Below are 18,752 nucleotides of genomic sequence, written 5' to 3'. Positions count from 1 at the left end.
GGTCCTTATTATTTAAGACTTCTAAAGAAGCCAGATTTACCAATGTCAAATTACTGGTGAGTTGTTTGACCCCATATTTATTTCTAATTTCCACAAGCCGTTGGTAAGAGCTGCTGTAAATCAGGTTGCCATTGATCTTGGCTGTGCTCATGTAATTCTAAGAGGAGCTGTTTATGATCAACAGAAAAGGACTGCAGCTCCAAGGAGCACACGTGCAGGAGTCCCCAGGATGCCCTGGAAGTGTGTGGGTACTAATTATCAGGGGGTAGGAGAGGCAGACACCAGTGCACACATGGCGGGAGGCACGAGGTCAGTCCACACATCAGGAAATCCAAGCGTGGAGAGTGGTGAAATTTGGCCGTAGAAGAGAGATGAGGGAAGATGATGAGCGTGGTGTAACGGACAATCACTTAAACGAGGGTCCCCAACCCCCGGTACCGGTCCGAGGCCTCTTAGGAATGGGGCTGCACAGCAGGAGGTGAGCGGTGGGCGAGGGAGCGAAGCTTCGCCTGTGTTTACAGCCGCTCCCCACCGCTCATATTGCCACCTGAACAGTCTCCCCTGCCCCTGTCAGTGGAAACTTTGTCTTCCATCAAACCAGTCCTTGGTGCCAAAACGGTTGGGGACCACCGACTTAAATGATTGATTTAATTAAAAGTAACTGTGTGTCCGTGTGCAAAAGGCGCTTAAATGATTCTCACACTCAGCCTCCACACCTCCCGGCACTTCTGTTCGCGTTCTCTGCTTTCCCAGCTGAAGGGAAGGGAAGGCTCTGCACCTCCTGGAGGGCTTTGCCTATTTCACCTGCAGAGGAACTTTCTGAGCTGGTCATCGTCCCCGCAGTCAGCATCCCCGCACCGCGTGGTCCTCTGTGAGGGCACGGGGGCCCACGGGTCCGGAGAACGATGTGGTAGTAAGTATTCCTCGAGTTCCCTCCACGACAGTGAGTGTGCGTTTTGCTTCATGTCTCTTACTTAATTCTCACAAGGAGGACTTTTCTTTCTGGATGGGAACAGGAGGAAGAGGGAGTGAGAGCAGAGTTAGGATTCGGGCTCTGCTTATTACCGTCCGCAGGAAGAGCTCCCGTTGGAGGCGGGTGTGAGTCCATTGGAGCTTCAGGGCCTCCAGGCTGTTACTGGCTGGCAATTCCTAGCCCAGGTCTCGGTGTAGGGGGTCTCCTTCCACATAAGACAGAGTGTAGGAGATTTGGTTGTAAAGCAAATTGTGAGAAGTGGATCCTATTTTTCTATCAGTTCCCATTACGTAATTTAAGATTCATTTTTATTAGGAAAGACCCCTCACAGGTCTTTGGATGAGGGCCGAGTTGGGTGAGGGTTCAGGAAGGTGCTTCAGGGAATTTGTTGTTCACCCTCATGGCGACGTCTGCGCCCTTCATCGATTCCACTATAGCAGTGGGTTCAGGGATTTCAGGTTGCTTTTCTTTCCAGAAAGCCTGGCATTGAACGGCTAAGTGAACGGTTCTGGAATCCAAGTGCAAGTTGTGGAGTTAGTTACACACTCTCTCTGGGTGCTGCTTCTGCTTCTGCTTCTGAAACATGAAAATCCTACCAGTTGCCAGTTCCCAGCCCACTGTGAATTGCTCTGTGTGGTGTCGGCTGTGTGCTGAGTTTATTCTGTGAGTTTTGTGGCTCGTCAGGTCTTTGGTGTTCTTCAAGGAAAGGGGCCAGGACACTGAGTTCCGTAAATACTAACGTGTTCATTTTCAGGTAGTTTGTTGCCCTCCTCTTATCTTAATGATGAAGGGGTTAGATTACAGAGCATATGGGCTTCATTTCCCAACAGACGTCTGCTGCATTTGTGAGTAAAATGTGTCATACCGGTGGGCTGCAGAGTCATACCTCACTTGTGGGCTCAGCTGTCCACACGCCGTGCCTCTTTGTGTGAACATCTCTAATTTTCAAAGAGTTTTGTAAACTGGAAATGACAGCCCTCAAATCTATCACCTCTATTAGTTAAAAATTTTACACCTAAACCTGGCTGAGAAAGACTCATCCTCACACTCGTTGTTCTCGTAGTTATCAGGATGGTAACAGTGATGTTTTCAGTCTCTTATTGTTCACTTTGACTCCAGGGATAACACAGAGAAACTTGCCACAGCGTTATCTTCTTTGGCGACTCTGTTCTGCAACTTTCCTTTTGCTCAACAGTGCCCTCTTCCTGTTTTGCATACCTTCTAGAGTTCTCCTTTTCCCCAAATTCCAAGCTGCTCTCTGACCAATAATTGATGCTAAACTGTGCGTGACTGATACCAGCTCATCAATATCAGGCAGAGTCAGTCTCAGAACACAAATGGTAGCATATTTTCTAAAAGTCTCATTCAGCATCCTGCGGGATTCACACATCCACTGTGATGCGATTATTTTTTAACATAAGAAATGCTTTATTTGCTAATAATTAATGTTTGCCATTTTAGACAAAGCAAATACCAATATAAGTGAGCCAGAAGATATAAACAGAGTCCACAGGAGAAATTGCAGGGAAATACAACGTGTACGTTGGATTTAGTACAGATGGCATTTTCATCTTAACTGATTCACAAAGGTTAAAGAAAACCGAACTTCCTTGTCAGTGATTATTTTTTTTCTTTCTTTATTGGGAAAACTTCTATCATAAAATGAAAGGGCTTTATTTTGTTTACTCTTCTTAATGGTTTTTCAAGGATTCAATATAGATTGGAAAATGCCACTCACCTCCATCCACACTTAAAATCTTTATTAATAGCTTGTGGGTCAAAGTGTTCTTGGTGAGGGAAAAATCATAATTATTGAGAAATTATTAAGAAAATGATATGATAGTGATGCAGTTATTAATAGGACCCAGGTGTTCTTTGCTTTCTTGGTAGATGGTCTAGTTCTTTTATTTAGTGAAACTCTGAAGAACCAACAGGCCACCTGCAATGACACAGGTGACTGGCAGTCAGGAAACCCTCCAGCTCATCCTCTGCACTCTGGGTGCAGTAGGTCTTGGAGGCGGAGACCACGTGAGCACAGGCACATCTCTGTTCGTTTTGTCTTCTCATGCCGTATGTAGGATTGCCTCCTGATAAGGACGTCAGTTGTACTTGCTTAAACACTTTCCAAGAGCCACTTTCCCCTATGCCAGCTTCCACTTCTGGTTCTTAATTTCTTTCCTGTGTACCGAAGGGCCTCACGTCCATTCCCCTCTTTGCTCCAACTTCATTATCCAAAAACAGACATCAGTGTATTGGCTTCTGCATTGCATTTGCTTTATTTTTTGTTTTTGCTTACTTCCAGTTGCTTACTTATTTGCAAATACTTCATAACCAAGATCAGACCAGGTCATCCAGTATTTAGGTACCTGGAACAGTAATCAGTGTGTAAGCACACTCCCTTCGTGAGGAGGAGTGTTCCTCCGCCGAGGAGCTGGAAATTCTCGTATGCTCGCAAATTGTCTGATCGTTCCTAAGCTGCTTACAGTTCAGTAGTAATAGAGAAGGGAAGGGCTTTGGGTGATCTTTCCTAATTAAATTTATTTAAATGAATTTCCAATGCTCCATCCCAGTGTGTAAACTCAGATCCCTTTAACTTGTGAGAATCTCATCTGCTCAGCTCAGCTCACAAGAATTTGCATTCAGAGGATAGGTGGACGTTTTCCTATTAGCCCAAGGAATAGAGTCAGGAGCTCTAAGTTCCATGGGATTTCAGAAATACTGTAACACATATTTTAAACCAAATTTAGCAGTTAACATGGAGTAAGGCAGAGGTGAGATGAGATCGTCCTTCAGCTGACACGGGAATGTTCCTGTCATGTCCTGTTCACCTGGTTGATCCCTGTGTATTCTCCCATCCTGCCCCTTTTAGGACCTGTGTGAACACTTCACTAGGTTCAAACTCCAGTTCAAATCCCATCTCTTTATGAAGCTGTTAACAATTATCTCAGCTCACAATGGACTGTCCCTTCTCTTAATGTTTCTGGCACTTAGAGTCGGTATCATCCAACTCAGCACAAAAAAGCCTTGGTTTGTCCTTTGATGGGTTGAGGTCTTCCACAGCTTTCCAAGCCTTCTGTGTCCCCAACGAAATTCCACATGTGGAAGAGATCTCCATACATACTTGCGTAGCATGTACTGATTTATACTCAAGCACATTTGCTACTTGATTCATGTAACTGCCGGCTGTGAATCCTAAGGATATTATTGGCTGGAATGATTAACTTGTTTTTTTTCAAAACGCATCTTCCTGCTATTCCATTCATACTCAGCACCCGGATTGAATTGCTTCCTGATCGATTGTTTCCCTATCCACCCCCCAACCCCGGCAATATAAGTGTGCACAAACAAGCAGTTATTTTCTCTAAAGGAACCCATGGACACTAAGCTGTGTGTCAAGAGATCGTTTTAAATGGGCCTCCAGCTTCCCTCTTCCAATCTCATCAAATAAGTTCAGGTAGATATTTCCTCTGAAATAAAACCTCATTTGAAACCTAAACATATGGAACATGCCCCTCACACCTACCAAAAGTTCTCAGTGTACCAATTTTGGAAATCTGGGCTGGGAATTAAGATCTTTGTTAATTTCAAGACAAGCCCCAGGTCAGTATTTTGTGGGTGAGGCCAGATCGAAAACCTCATTTTTAAACAACATATGTCTCTGCACAAGTTCTCTGCTTCAGCCAACCGAAGCAGTTCCTTATTTCCCAAATTTGGACAAAAGATTGTGAGCAAATTATTTCTAAAATGACGGAGAATTTTTCTTCTCAACTTTAAATACTCTGTACTGCTTGCCTGCTGTAGGCGTGGCATTGTGTTAATTGTACTGAGTACGAAGGGACAGAGATTAAATACCATCCGATCAAGGGTGACTACGTAACTTATGGCCAAACTAGAAGTTTTGAGAGTGAAAGGGGAACTGTTATAATTATGCCAGGATGATAGGCATAGACTGGGACTTGCAGGGAAATTCTGGATGTATGGTTACCCTATACATTTGTGTTAGTTTCTTATGGATGCTGTAACAAAGTACCATAAACCTGGTGACTTGAAACATCAGAAATATATTCTCCTACTGTTCCAGAGGCGAGAAGTCCAAGATCAGTAATACTGGGCCGAGAGCTACATGTTGGACGGGCTGTGCTCTCTGGAGACAGTAGGGGAGGGGCTGTTTCTTCCTTGGCCACCTTCTGGTGACCACCAGCATCCCTTGGCTTGGGATGGTGTCACTGCAGTCTCTGCATCTGTGGTCACAAGGCCTTCTCCTTTTGCTCTTTATGAAATCTCCCTCGGCCTTCCTCTGATGAAGGAAACGTGTGAGGGCATTTAGGGACCCTAGGATAATCTAAGATAATCGCTCCATCTCAGAATTGTACCTGGGTCACATCTGCAAAGACCCTTTTCCCTTATATCAAGTGATATTTATAAATTCCAGGCGTTAGGACCTGATATCTTCGGAGGCTATTATTCTGTGTGCTCACCTTCTCTGCCCTTCCAGTCTTTATGGTATTACTAAGAGTGAAAGTACACACTCGAGGACGTAGAACCATATCAGGAAGTACACACGACTCAGTGCCGCGTGAGGGCATGGGCAGTGCTGCGTGTGGAAGAGGCAGAAATCACATGAGCCTGGGGCAGCCTCACCGTAAAGCATAGACGGGATTTAGAAAGTGGTGGGAGAATGCGTTCCAGACAGACGCAGCCTGAGCAGAGGTTCGGGGGAGAGGACAATCGTCCATGTCTGGGAAACACAAAGGAGAGGGGCTCTGGCTGGAAAGCAGAGTCTGTCTTTGGAGCAGTGGGGGTGCGTTTGGAGTTAGGCTGATGTCAGGATGGTGGTCCCGCCTTACGCCAGGCTCTCCACACTCCCCTATTGTATTCATCCTGAAGCTCTTTCCCTTCACCCTCTCAGTTCATCCTCTTTAAATCTCCATGATTCATCTTTTTGTTTCCCTTTGATCGTTTTTGCAACTTTGCTTCTGCGTCCTTTCCGAGTCCCACCCATCCTGTCCTGCTGGGATGATGTCTGTATCTCTGCATGACTGTTCTTACTAGATTCACTTTGCAGGTCTTGTGTGTTCCACTGTGAGCTCTTGGAAGAAAGGGCCCTGACGTGCGTCTGTGTCTCCAGTACCTCATGAGCCCAGGGAGTAACCTGCAGGAGGTGCATTTTGAGTGAAGAGACGTACAGATTTATACCAAGGACGCGAGACTCCATCAAAGGTCTTTGGTGATTGCAATAGCAGTGGTGGTATTTGGTTTTTGTCAGGTAGTGATTCCCTCTCATCTATCAAATATGAGTTTGGAACTACTTAGACCCCATCTGGGGCCCAAGAGTTTTACCCCTTAATCTACTTAGGAGCAAATGCTGAAATCATCCTTATTAGAAGCTATATACAGCACGTTCTTCCTAAAGGTATTCAGAGGTAATAGAGATGAGTTTCCCTCTGTCAGTCTCAAGCATATTTTTCTCACTTCTTCCTTCATATTAAGCCACTTCCATAATCTACCCATTTTCTCTCGTTCTGCCTTCAGGTAGTTGGGAAATAAGAGATCGGCTGCTTGGTCTCGATGGCCTGCAAGTGCTATGGCTTCTGGTTGCCGTGACGAAAGGTGACCTCAGGAGAAGAAATGAGCCGTCTGCCCATTAATAAGCAAGGCGATGCACGTAAGCTGCGTTGCCTCTGTCAGGCGCCCAGATCCGACCCCAGCAGCTTCCATTAAAGCAGGGGATTAACCGCTGGTGCAGCGCCGTGGAAGGAACCAGAGACAGTTCCTTGGGTCCCAACAACAAATTACCTCTGAATCAAACCTCTGATTAATAGCCCCAGACTTGCCGCTCTGCTTTGCATAATTAAGTTTCATGGAGTGTTGAAATTAACAGCCGTGCCATCACCCGGGTAGAAACAGCCACCATTTATTTGGCCAGCAGAGCTGGAAAGTGCTGGGTGGTGAAAAAGCATTTATGAGGGGATTAGGTGCATTCTGGGTCATAAATTGAATAAGGCTATAATTACCTTCTAATAAAAAGCTATAACCATGATGATCCCATGATACTACCCCAAAGTCGCATTCTATTTTTTTCTGCTGCTGCGGGTCAAAGCACTTCCTTCCCTGGTCAAATGCCAGCCACGGCCTGAGACAGGTGTTGGTCTGCGTGGAGGTGGATGGCCCCCGCTTTCTGAGATCCCGTGGCCTTTCTGAACTCCCAAGGTGTAGCTTGTTTTGTGCCATTTATTTTAGCTGCGTTTGTTGTCACGCAAGGAGTCAGACGTGCAATGTACATGTCAGGTAAGCTTCAGACTCTTGGAATTACCCGGGAAGAAAGCCAAGGTGTCATTAGAAGTGCTGGGATGCGGCAGCATGCCGGGCACTTCATTGTGGGTGAGCAGGCCAGGAATTAACCATCCATCAGTACCGGGGGATTAAAATATTACACACGACCAGAAAATGCTCCTTTTAGAGTTTGTTTTTTTTTTCCCCTGTAAAATGACATTTCTCGAACACAGTTATTCCCCTGACCAATGTTATTTAGCTATTAAGGCAGACGGATCAACGGTAGCCACCAAAGGGATGATGTCTGCCGTTCTAATCAAGTCTTCTTTGGATCAGCAGACGTAAAGGAATGAATAATAGCTGCTCCTTTTATGGAGTTTCTCGAGTGTCGGGTACTTTTCTATGCTCTCTCCTTGTACAAGTGTATTTAACGAGGAACTCGCTGCTGAATAAAGGTAAAGCTGTGGTCAGCTCTACCTTTTCCTGCCGTTCTTACCTCGTATTCCTCTTACTCTCTCCCTCTTCCTGCCTCCTTGTATTCCCCTTTCTCTGCAATTCTTCTTAGCTGCCCGTATGTTATGTCTGAAATTCAATCGAGTGCAAGCAATGGGAAACCAGGGAACATGAAGTCCAGTCCTGGAGCCGTCATTCTCCATGAGCGTGATTTGGGGCGAGCTGAGTAATTAAATTGGGACCCAGGTTACTTATTGTAAAATGAGAGGAAGAAGAAGGATGTGGGAGGAGGGGTACAAGGGCGCAGGAGTGGGGAGGAGAGGAGGTGATCATACCTGTCCTTCCTACAATAAAATGTTGCGCTGAGACTCTGAAGAGATAGTATCTACGAAAGCCTCTGCAAATGGTATAGAACTCTACAAATGTCACGTCACTTGTTTTTGCTAACCTCCTGATAAATATTTTCAGGAATTTTACTAGGCTTTAGAGCCAGGCACATTTGGAAGAAAAAAAAAAAAGAAGGAACACAGAAGCCATGCTCTGGACAAATTGTGTTTCTCGTTCTGCACTTACCAGGAGGAAAATGATGCCATTCCTTGCTAAAAAGCCATTTGTCTTGCAAATTTCTATAATGAACAGATTTGGGAATAAATACCATGTAATCGGCAATGACAGTTCTCTCATTTCTTTTTTATTAGTTCAGTCTTCTCAGCATCTGAACCGCATAGCTCCAGAACCTCCGTAATCATTAAGGCAGCTGGGTTGCCTGCATTTCCCCTGGCTTTTGGCACATAGCAGAGTCCCCAGCCAGTCTCTTGTTACCAGGCCCACATCTGGCTGCTAAATGCACCTGGCTAAGGACGCCAGGTTGGAAAAGAAAGCAAACAGCGAGCTGCTTGGCTTTTGCAACAGTATGCCCTTCTCCCCACCGACCTTTACCTGGGCGCATTTGAAATCCGAGTCCGACTTAGAGCTTGTGGGGAATTTGAGTTGTGTGAAACATCCCTTCGCTTAAAATAGATCATCTCTATGGAACACAGTGTGGTTGTCAACACTAACTCTTCTTTCTCTCTGCCCTTCTCCCTTTGTCTCTCCCTAGGTAAGTGCTGTTTGATTATTGTTTTGAGCATCTTCAAGAGAGAACTCAAGGCCGGCCCAGTTCTTGGTCTCATGGGAAGGAAGTCTTTGGGCAGTTTCTGGCCATCCTGCTTGGTGGCTCCTGCAGCACGTGGGGTGCACGGAGGTATGGCTGTTTGCTGCTGCTGGGTTTGCGTCTGCTCGTGGTAAAGGGAATGTGGGTGTTGGCTCAGCGTCAACGATACAATTAAAAGAAATTACTGGGGGCTGAGTGCCAAAAGATGGTCGTTTCACCTCTGGAAGTCATCTCGTTTTATGAGTGCTCGTGAATTCTATGATACTCTATTTTCTAAAAATGGACTTCATAAAATAAGTGAATTATAACAATTTCATTTCTACTAAGGGCTTCACAAATAATTTTTGCCTTTTGTTAAAAGAAGAACACAGGGTTGAAATATATTTTGTTGCTATACCGGTTGGGTACATGACTGGGTTTGAGGAAAGCTGATCTATTCCCTATTCCCAGATGATGGCATTCGGTGTGCTTGAGCATATAGTTGAAATATCATATAAAATATTAAGAAAATAAAAGTACAGAGGGGCAGCGTTTGATGCAGTTCTGAGGACGAAAATTATACATATTCCTTGTGTCTGTAACTTTTGGTGCATTGAGTCATTGCTCCGTAAAATGTACTGCAGAGTTGTTCTATCAACTGTAGGGTCAGAATCGTTAGTGGAATTGTTGAGAGGGTCATTAGACTCGTCAGTCTCAGCTCAGAGCACCTGGAAGGGGTCTTCTCTTCAGGTTGTGAAGGTCAAACATGGGCTGATGACACTGACTAACTCTGTACCAGGAATAACCGTGATGGTATCACAAACGCTTAACTACAGACCTCAGTCTACATAGAATACAGATGTAATTGCAGTGTATTGAGTGTTTCTACTAGAAATCCCCCTGGTCTGCTGAACTGATGGAAACTTTAGGTGTGGCTAAAGGAAATCGCTGACGCTGAATCAAGAAGGAGACACACTCTTTCTTTGTCTCACTAATTCTCGATCAGTGGAAGACGCTTTTTACGTTTCGCGATAGCCTGTTGTTCTCTTTATACGGAGCATCCCTGCCTGCTTGTTAAAAGGCAGTTTTCAGAAAAGGTAAAATGATGGTTCATATACAGATACAAAATGAACAATATTTTATTTAACTCATTATTCATAAGGAAACCAGGCGATGTTATATATGTTTTGAAAGAGAAGTCGAAGACATACAAATGTATGTAGGTTAAAGGAATATTGAAACCAGTTTCCAAATGGACGGGACACTGGCTTTTTCTGAGGTGTTGGGAAGGGGGAGTTGACTGAAACTGCAACAGGCAATTTATTTCCATGTCTATAGACAGAATTATTTTGCTTGGCTATCAATTATCTATAATTTACAGAGTTGTAAAATAGCTCACAGGCAATGAAAGGCTGGGATGAGATAACCCAGTGGGGTGTGCTCGAGACGGTGCTCTGCTTTCCATTAGAGACACCTAGTGATCTTTTCTGCTTATTTCTAATTTCCTTGCATACTCGAGTGTGGATTTTAAAATAGGAAGTCATCATCTACCCCATTTTCAGATTCTGACTATCTATGTTCCTATTTATTAAAGTTCAGATCTGTGCCGATTCTGGAACTTCAGATGGTACAGCCTGCCTTCGACTTTGGAAACATGCCTACCTTCATTTTCTGTGACTTACTTCCCTGGAATGCCTGGCTTTACCACTGCTATAAAAGAAGCTTTTAGTATTTCCCTAAAAAAAGAAGTACAGATTCTGAGGAAACATTTGCTCCATGAACTAGATCTTGAAAGTTATGCATTAGTTAGATGTTGTTTATTCTTTGGTTATTTATGAAGGGATTGTTGTCAGAGTGCCCCTCCAGTGGAAGTAACTGGATTTGAAACTTTCCGTTTGCAATCCCTTTGCCCTTGAAACACGTTTTGTCCATGTTAATTCATCTTCCTAAGTGGTGGCATCCCGCGGATCTCACGTGGGGTTCATGTCGACGGGAGTATGATGTGGCCACTGCACATTATCTTAGCTAAGTGATGGCTTTCTCCAAGTGTGGACATGCTTCAAGGGGTCTCATTCACCCACCTGGGGGCACCTCCCAAAGCGAGCAGGGACCAGAGGGGGAAAGTGCTCAGTCTGACGGGGAGGAGAGGGCAGGCATCACCCAGGCGAGGTTGGTTGGCGGGACGCCTCCTCCGTGGGGCACGATGGCTTCAGCCCCAGTCGCCAGCACCGGGGGAGTCGGCTGGTCTGCCCCAGTCCGCGGGTGGGATCGCCTCCTGCAGATGCATGAGCGCTGTTTCCCTGCGAGCCCGTTTGCCTCTGCAGACCCTACCTCACGCTGTTATCACTGATGAGAACTGCCCTCAGTGTCCAGAGCTGAGGCAGCACACGGACCCAGGCGGTGGCTTTTTCAGGAGAGGCGGTGCCTCTTTCCGCCACTTCCCAGAAAATCGTGTCATTTTCACTGTCAGCGGCGTTCACTGAGATTTCCCTAACTCCCGTCACATAGAAGATCCAGCTGTGCCCCTGAGAGAAGTTTGAAAGGGAAAGACCTGCTCCAATGTTTTTCTTGTGCACAAACCATCTGGATGTTTCTTTTTTTTTTTCTTTGAGAGTTTTTTGAGGGTGTAAAGAGGAAGCTCCCAATGAGAGCGGACTCCTCAGCTGAGACGTCCCACTGGGCTCTACCCCGATGGGCACCTGTGTGCTGCCGGATGTACCACGCGGGCTTCTGTTGGGGTGCTGGAGACCCGCCGTGAAACAGATCTGAGCCGTGAGCTTTACTTCTTTGGCTAAAGTGGAACCAGAAGGTTTAGTTTACTTGACTAAGATGATAAAGATGGCCATTGGTGCACTCTAACTCAGATCTGTTTACTCTTATTTCTTTGATTCTCCGTGGCACATGTGATGTGAAGGAAAGAATCTGAACATTAGTTGTTTATTGTTTAGTAGCTGATTTTTACTGCCAGTTGCATGATAGGCCCCAGATCTCTAAGAATTACCTATCAGACATCCTCAGGATGAGGACCCATCAGCCTGAAATCTGTTCACTTTCTTAAGGCTCATGGAGTTCTGAGATAATTAGCTTTCTGGCTTTAAATTATAAAGAAACAATACATTTTGTAAATAAAAAAATATATGACCACAGTTGCTACCTTTTCCTCTCCCCTGTGCACCCACCTGGATCACAGAGGGTGTGTGACTCCAAGATGATGGTAAAGAAGTAGGGGTTGAAAATAGGCGGCAAAGGAGAAAAGCACGGGGTGTTTATTGTGACTGTTGTTTGTGCATGTTTGCTGGGCCGAGTCAGTCATGCTGTGTCCTTCCTACCTTCCTGTCCCCAAAGACTACCCAGATCGAAAAACAGCTGAGTTTCAGAGCAGACTTCTCCGAGATCGAGACACAGGTTTTTCAGGGTGGCCGCTGCATGCACCTGTCCCCGTGGCTTGCCTTCCTGTCTCCCTCTGCCCTCTCAGTATCCCCTCCTCCCCAGCCTGCAGTCCAGAGAAGAACAGCCCCGTGTGCAAGCTTTAGCTGCCCATTGATTCCTAGAACCGTGATGCGAAGTCGCACGCAGTCTGCCAGCTGGTGGGGAGTGAGCCGGAGCTCCTTCTGTAACCCTCTGTGGCTCGTTCACCGAATGGCCCTTTTCCTCGAGTCCACATATTAACTCTGTCCAGCAGGTGCAGTAAGGTAGAAATACAACAGGGCATTTGGAAAGCAGTCTATTAAGTCGCATTTTGGAGCCAGTTGGAGGGGCCCTGGTGGAAATGAGCATCATAGTAACCGCGGCTGCGTGGCCCTGCTTCCTCTCCTCCTCAGCCCTGGGGAATTGGGGCAGGGCACCGGGCTGCTGTCATTCCAATTCAGGCTGTGATTACTATGATGATTTCCCTTCTGGCATATGTATCAAACTCTATCTTTTTATTTATTGCAAAAACAACAAAATAACATTGAAAGCATCACAGCATGGTCACTGTGTTACACGTGGAGTGAAAAGACAGGGATTCTTAGAGGGAGGTGGGGCAATTTTGAACCTCTAGGAGATTTTCTGGGTGTTGGAAAGGAATGGAGAAGCCACAGTGGGAAAAAACGATATTGCATCTCTATCGCAATGAGCTTTTCTAGGAGCTGGAAGCGGCATTATTACTCTTGGAGAAAAGAGCTCTCTCTTTTTTCCCCTCCCTTTTGATTTAGACTTCTGTGAGCCAAAGTGTTCCGTGTTTTAATGGTCTGTTTTAAAGATGGAAAGGGCCCTTATGTGTCAGAACACAAGCCTGTCCCAGCCAGCACGGGGCTTCGTTTGATTAGGAGGCTTGTTTGGGATGGATGATATTTTTATAGCTTCTGCTTTGCTTCACCGATGGCCATATTGATGTGGCTCTCCAGGATGGGCCTAATAAATAGTTTCTAGAGCCTCAAGGCCATTCTCTGGGCCGATCCACCACTGAGCCTTCCCCGACTGAAAACCGAAAGTGCAGAGAGCTGGCTTCTTGCCCACAGCTGGCCACAGGCCAGGGGAGGAGACTGGGGGTGTGTGAGCTCGTGGGCCTTCAAAAGAGCCACCGGCACTTTCCTGTGAACATTTCAGAAGAGCAGCGGGAGTGAAATGCCGAGATGGGGCGTTTCATCCACGTTGTTCAATTTGCGCTCAGATGTCGTGGCCGCCAGGAGGGCTGGGGCTCAGGAGAGCAGGGGCAAACCCTCCCAGGGCGCTTGAAGCTGCTGTGATCTCACCATTTGCCAGAAGATCAAGAGGGAGCAGGGGGACGGTGGGAAGATGGTGAATGAGATGTGCTGGGGCAGAGGCGGTGGGCGGTGATGGAGAGGAGGGCCCCTCACGGGCAGGCGGGGCCTGGGTGCCTTTCAGGGCCCGGAGGCGGTGGATGCTGGCACTCTGGGGAAGGACAGGCTGTGCCCGTTGGGGACGCCCTATGGCAGCATCCTGGTGGCGGTGTGGGGTGGGGGGGGGACCGGCGGGGGTGAGGACACTGAGACAGTTGAGTGCAGGCCTGGATGGGTGGAGTGCCTCTGGGGTCTGGGTGGAGCACGCCTCACCCCTGACCTTGGGAGCATCTTTGCTGGGACCGCAGCCGTGCCAGTAGCTCTCCATGCAGCATCTTGTTTAATGCTCACATAGTATGATTTTGCAGATAAGGAAGTGGCCTCAGAGAGGTTTACAGAGCAAACAAAACACAAACACGAGAGAACAACAGCAGCAAAACCAGAACACGTGCCTTGCAGCGCTGCAGCTGGTAAGGGGCAGGACCGGGCTGCGTCTGAGCCCGTGTGGCTGAGGAGCCGTGGTGCTGTACTCCAGCTCGGTGTGCCGCTGCCGATAAGCCGTGAGTCTGCACACTTGGGGTAGTACCCTTGCCCTGGGTCCCCACCGCTCCAAACACCTGAGCGTTTCAGGCTGGTGGCAGAAAACACCTCGAGTTTGAGGGTTCGAGACTTATGAAAATTCAAGTGTCCCGAGAGAGAACAAGAAAGCTGCTGTTTATTCGGAAAAGTCCGTTCCTTAGTCACAGCAGTAGTTGAGAACAGTCTCTCTCAAACCCTGGTGAGAGTGGAAGCTCTTCGAAAGCCCTTGCGGAGGGTTCTGGGAACTCAAGGCGTGGTGCGTGTGCACGCGTGGGGTAGCCTCCGTGGCCTCTTGGGGCTGTCTGTTAACCGCTCTGCCCCTTCTGTTACCCCTGGTCACATGTCCTGGTGCCTCCACCGCAAACCGGCCACAGAAGCCCACCCGGCATGTGTGCTGGCATCTGCAGCTGCCTCAGAGAAGCCGCCGGGGAGCCGATGCAGAGGGCGGCCCTCGCTGCCCATCACTCATCATCCGGCCGCCCCCGCAGCTGCTAAGACGCTGGCCTCCTCCTATTGGCAGTCTACACAGGGCAGAGTGAACTGGTTCTTGTAGTTTTTGTTTGTTGATTTATTGCAGTCAGAATCACCCTAGGCCGCAGGGACAGGCCAGCAGGTGGCTCGAGTCACAGGCTCCACCCTCCCTCCTCTGGCACTCACCACTCCCTCCCTTTGAACCCAGCTGTGGCAGTGCTCCCCGTCTGTCAGCAGGTGCTGCCCCTGCAGGTCTCCGGGGGTGCCCACGTGCACCTGCGCGCCGCGGTAGAACGCTGAGATTCTGCAGTCAGCAGGCTTTCCTGGGGCTTCTGTTCCAGGAGCGGCCTTTGTCACTGTGGCGGGAGAGCAGGTCGCCTTGGTGGGTCAGGAAGGGAAGGCTCTGGGAGCCAGAGTACCGGAACAGGGGGTCTCTGAGGTCTTCCCAGGTGACTCCCACACCTGCATGGCGGTCGGGTGGCCTGATCAGAACAGCACAGAGTGAGTGGATGGAAACCTCCTCCCCACCCCGAGCCCTTGGAGACCCAGCATTCCCACAGTTGTCTTTTGCGGGGAGAGTGGCCAGCAGGCTTCTGTGGGCCCTAGAATTTGGGAATGGCCAAGGGAGAGGGAACAAGGGCGTTAACTCACCGTGGGGACCTCGGGGAAGCCAGCCCCCATCACTAACTCCGGCTCCCTTTCTCTAACTATGAACAGAGGGTAGCAAAACTGACCCTGCTCGTTAAGATTGAATTGATGGTAAAAATGTGTAAATGAACATCACTTCAGGTCAAGTGAAGTTGCCATCCAAATGGAAAGAAGAAGCTTTGCAGCAACGCACGTTGATCTAATCATTCACTGAAGTTTCTCTAGTCAGTGTCCATTACCCGAAACAAACGAACAAACAAACAGTGTCAACCTAATCCTCTATTTGTTATACCCTCATTTCAACAAAAGCAAACACCGCCAGCTAGGAAAATTCTGGTCCTCGTTATTCCTTATCCAGATTACTGCTGCGGTGTCCCGCCCATCCAGTGCATTTCCCACACATCGCTGATAGCGTCCTTGGGAAGAGTTCAGCCAAAGCAAAGTGCACCGTGACGCGCCCGCCTGTTTGTGGGGTGATGCTTAGCTGACCTCCAGGTTCAGGGCATCCAGGGCTGGCACTGCTCCCCATGCCCACCCTTAAAACCCCCAAGAGAGATAGGCTAAGGGGCAGAGGGAGGCAGGTGCACACTCTTCATCTCCATGAGTCTTTGGCTTGAACCCTGACGTGGTCAGTCTCCCGTGAGCTGGCCGGTTGGTCTAGAGCGGAAGTCTCAACTCTGGCTGCTCACGAGAATCACAGCAGAGATTTGAAAAATCAAAACCAAAGAAAAAGGCTTCCCTGGTGGCGCAGCGGTTGAAAGTCCGCCTGCCAATGCAGGGGACACGGGTTCGTGCCCCGGTCCGGGAAGATCCCACGTGCCGCGGAGCGGCTAGGCCCGTGGGCCATGGCCGCTGAGCCTGCGCGTCCGGAGCCTGTGCTCCGCAACGGGGGAGGCCACAACAGTGAGAGGCCCGTGTACCGCAAAAAAAAAAAAAACAAAAAATAAAAACAAACAAAAAAAAAACTTCAGTGGTGGGACTTCCCTGGCAGTCCAGTGGTTAAGACTTCGCCTTCCAATTCGGGGGATGCAGGTTCGATCCTTGGTCAGGCAGCTAAGATCCCACACGCCTCGCCGCCAAAAATCCAAAACGCAAAACAGAAGCAATATTGTAACCAATTCAATAAAAAAAAAACCAAGACTTCAGTGTCTCCTCAGTGCCTGTGTCGGGAAAGGCCCAGATCACCTAACTCGGCGTGCAGGGCCCTCTGTGCCTTGGCCTCTGTCCTGCTCCCCACAGACCCTCTGCTCAGCCGTAGACGTCTCAACTGGACAAACACATCCCGGTGGACTTGCCTCTCTGAGGTCACACGTGCCCTTCCGCTTGCTGGATGCTCATGGGGAAGCCCATCCTTAGTGCCCTTCTCTGTGCTCGGGTAGCACTGCCCTTCACACTCCCCGTGGTCTCATCCGTTTGTTAGGCACCCCTCCAGCACCGAGTTGCAAGCAGGCGTCCCCCTCCCCGGGGACTCGGGGCTCTCCTCCAGTAGGGGCCTTGTCTCCCAGCTTCCGTCTGGTGTGTGCCCGCTCTGTGCCGGGCCTGTTACCCCTAACGTCGCATTTACATCTCAGCTGTTTTCCTGGACCACGCTAATGTCCTTATTTTAGACACAACGACACTGAGCTCTGAGATCCTTGTCATTTCCCCAAATCACCACAAAAGCCATGATTCGTTCTAAAGCCTGTGGCCTTCCCCGCAAAGTGTTACCTTCCCTAATTCAAATTTATATCTCCCGTGCCGAACGGACGGAGAGTTGTTAGTCGGTGAGATGGTGGTTACATGGATGAGGCCGGCTTCAGGCTTTCAGCAGCCCCCGAGTGAAGGGAGCTGCCTGTCCTGCTCCTGGTCCCAGCTCTGTCTTCTGTCCCCCTTTCCCTCTCTTTCATCCTCTCCATCTTGCTTACCACACAGGCCATTTTTCCAGTTGGTCGTCGTTTGTTTTTACTGCAAACCTCGTGACGCTCCCCGGCCCTCAGTGACATCCCTCAAACACCCCTTCTGCTTTCTGACATGTTCATTGTCTGTTGCCAAGCCCTGATGTGATCCATGTGACACGCAGTCCTGTGTGTGGGCTTGACCCGCCAGAAGGGCCTCCGACGAGACGCCTTCACTGAGCCTGTCAGGACGCGGGGATGTAACGAGTTTGCCATTTGAAAGACCTGGATCGCAGGTTTTGAGCGGGTCCCTCCTCCCCCGTGGCCTCCCTCGCCATTTGATGTAGATTGGCACAGACCAGGTTTTTCTCGGTGTAAGAGCATAAAGACATGAAATACTCTCAGAACAGGAAGAGGCCACGCAGCTCAGTGTATTGACCTCTTCTGTGCACGTTTTCAGTGACTCTCCGCTTTGGGGGAAGAGCTCTGCTGCTTATGATGGCAGGTGGTGAAGGGCTGAGGAGGTGCTTTCGGACTCAGCTTTGGGTGGGAGCGGGGGGAGAGGGCTGCGCGAGGGCCAGCCCCGACCCTACTTTACAGACGAGGAAAGAATGCTCTGCAAAGCTGGGGAGCTTCCCGAGGCACACGGGGGTTTAGGGCTGGGATCAGATCTGAACCTGGTCTTCCTAAGGTGTCGGGCGGTGCCCACAGCACGGGCCCAAACCGCCGCCCCAGCAAAATGAACCTCGTACACAGCGAGCGGGTTCATTCCCCCAACTTCTATTTCAGAACGTTTGGGCGGAGTTAGCTGGAGTCTGAGACTCAGTGCTCTCCTTAGACCTGAACTAAAGGGCAGAGTCGTCAGGGTCCAAGAATGGTTGGAATGTGGCTGTGATGGTGACCACATGAAATGCACCTGTGGGCGCCGGTCCCTCCTGGCAGGCTCCCCCGACCCCCAGTTCCGAGCTTTCTGCAGGGATCTCCAGAGCTAGGAGTGACCCCAGGCAGGGCAGGATCTGCAGGACAGTCCGTCCACAGTGGACAGGATTGTTCAGACAGTTGGTCTGCTGCCTCTGTAGAAAACCCTTCAGCTACCAGGCTGGGGTGAGCTTCCCTAACGGGTCATAACAACACCCAAGATGCTCAGGAGGGCAGATTGAGTTTCCAAAGGGCAGCACCTGCCCATTCGCCTGTGGTGAGAGCTCAGTTTACCAGTTGATCCCAAGTCACATGGAGTCCTGACTCTCTTGAAATACTTAGCACTCTTTGCACCATATCCCTGGTGGGTAGAGTGGATCACAAAAGATCTAAAACACCTCCTTGTTTTCTCGTAACTAGGGCTAAAAGGTTACATCAACAAACCTGTCTCCCATGTGCACCGTCATCCTTTTGCACCCCTCTTTCCTTCCTGAAATACGTATCGGTCACTTAACAGAGTGCAGGATACAGAGAAGGCAATTATTAAAGCATGGGCCCTCCAGCAGCTGTTGGCCAACAGAGCAGCTGTGGGGGGGGCGCTGTAGAGGTGTGCCTGGATGTTGGGGGACTGACTTTGTCTTGAACAT

At 48.8% G+C, this 18,752-nt stretch overlaps 1 protein-coding gene across 3 annotated transcripts in view; it reads left to right on the top strand.

Annotated features, from left to right (window-relative positions):
- The window catches only part of LOC115844512 (opioid-binding protein/cell adhesion molecule), a 1,086,269-nt gene that overhangs the window by 203,104 nt on the left and 864,413 nt on the right, over positions 1–18,752 (top strand). Inside the window, exon 1 of one of the 3 annotated variants that reach the window (XM_060304313.1) lies at positions 8,855–8,942. The exons of the other annotated variants lie outside the window; for them this stretch is intronic. Within the exon in view, the coding sequence (XP_060160296.1) occupies positions 8,870–8,942 (73 nt within the window). The 5' untranslated portion in view covers positions 8,855–8,869. Of the gene's footprint in view, positions 1–8,854; positions 8,943–18,752 lie in introns of those variants that run through there. 3 annotated transcript variants of the gene reach the window in all.

Source organism: Globicephala melas, chromosome 8 (assembly GCF_963455315.2).
Source record: "Globicephala melas chromosome 8, mGloMel1.2, whole genome shotgun sequence".
Taxonomy (NCBI): Eukaryota; Metazoa; Chordata; class Mammalia; order Artiodactyla; family Delphinidae; genus Globicephala; species Globicephala melas.
Note: the sequence above shows the minus strand (reverse complement) of the source record. Positions and strands in the feature narration are given on the sequence as shown.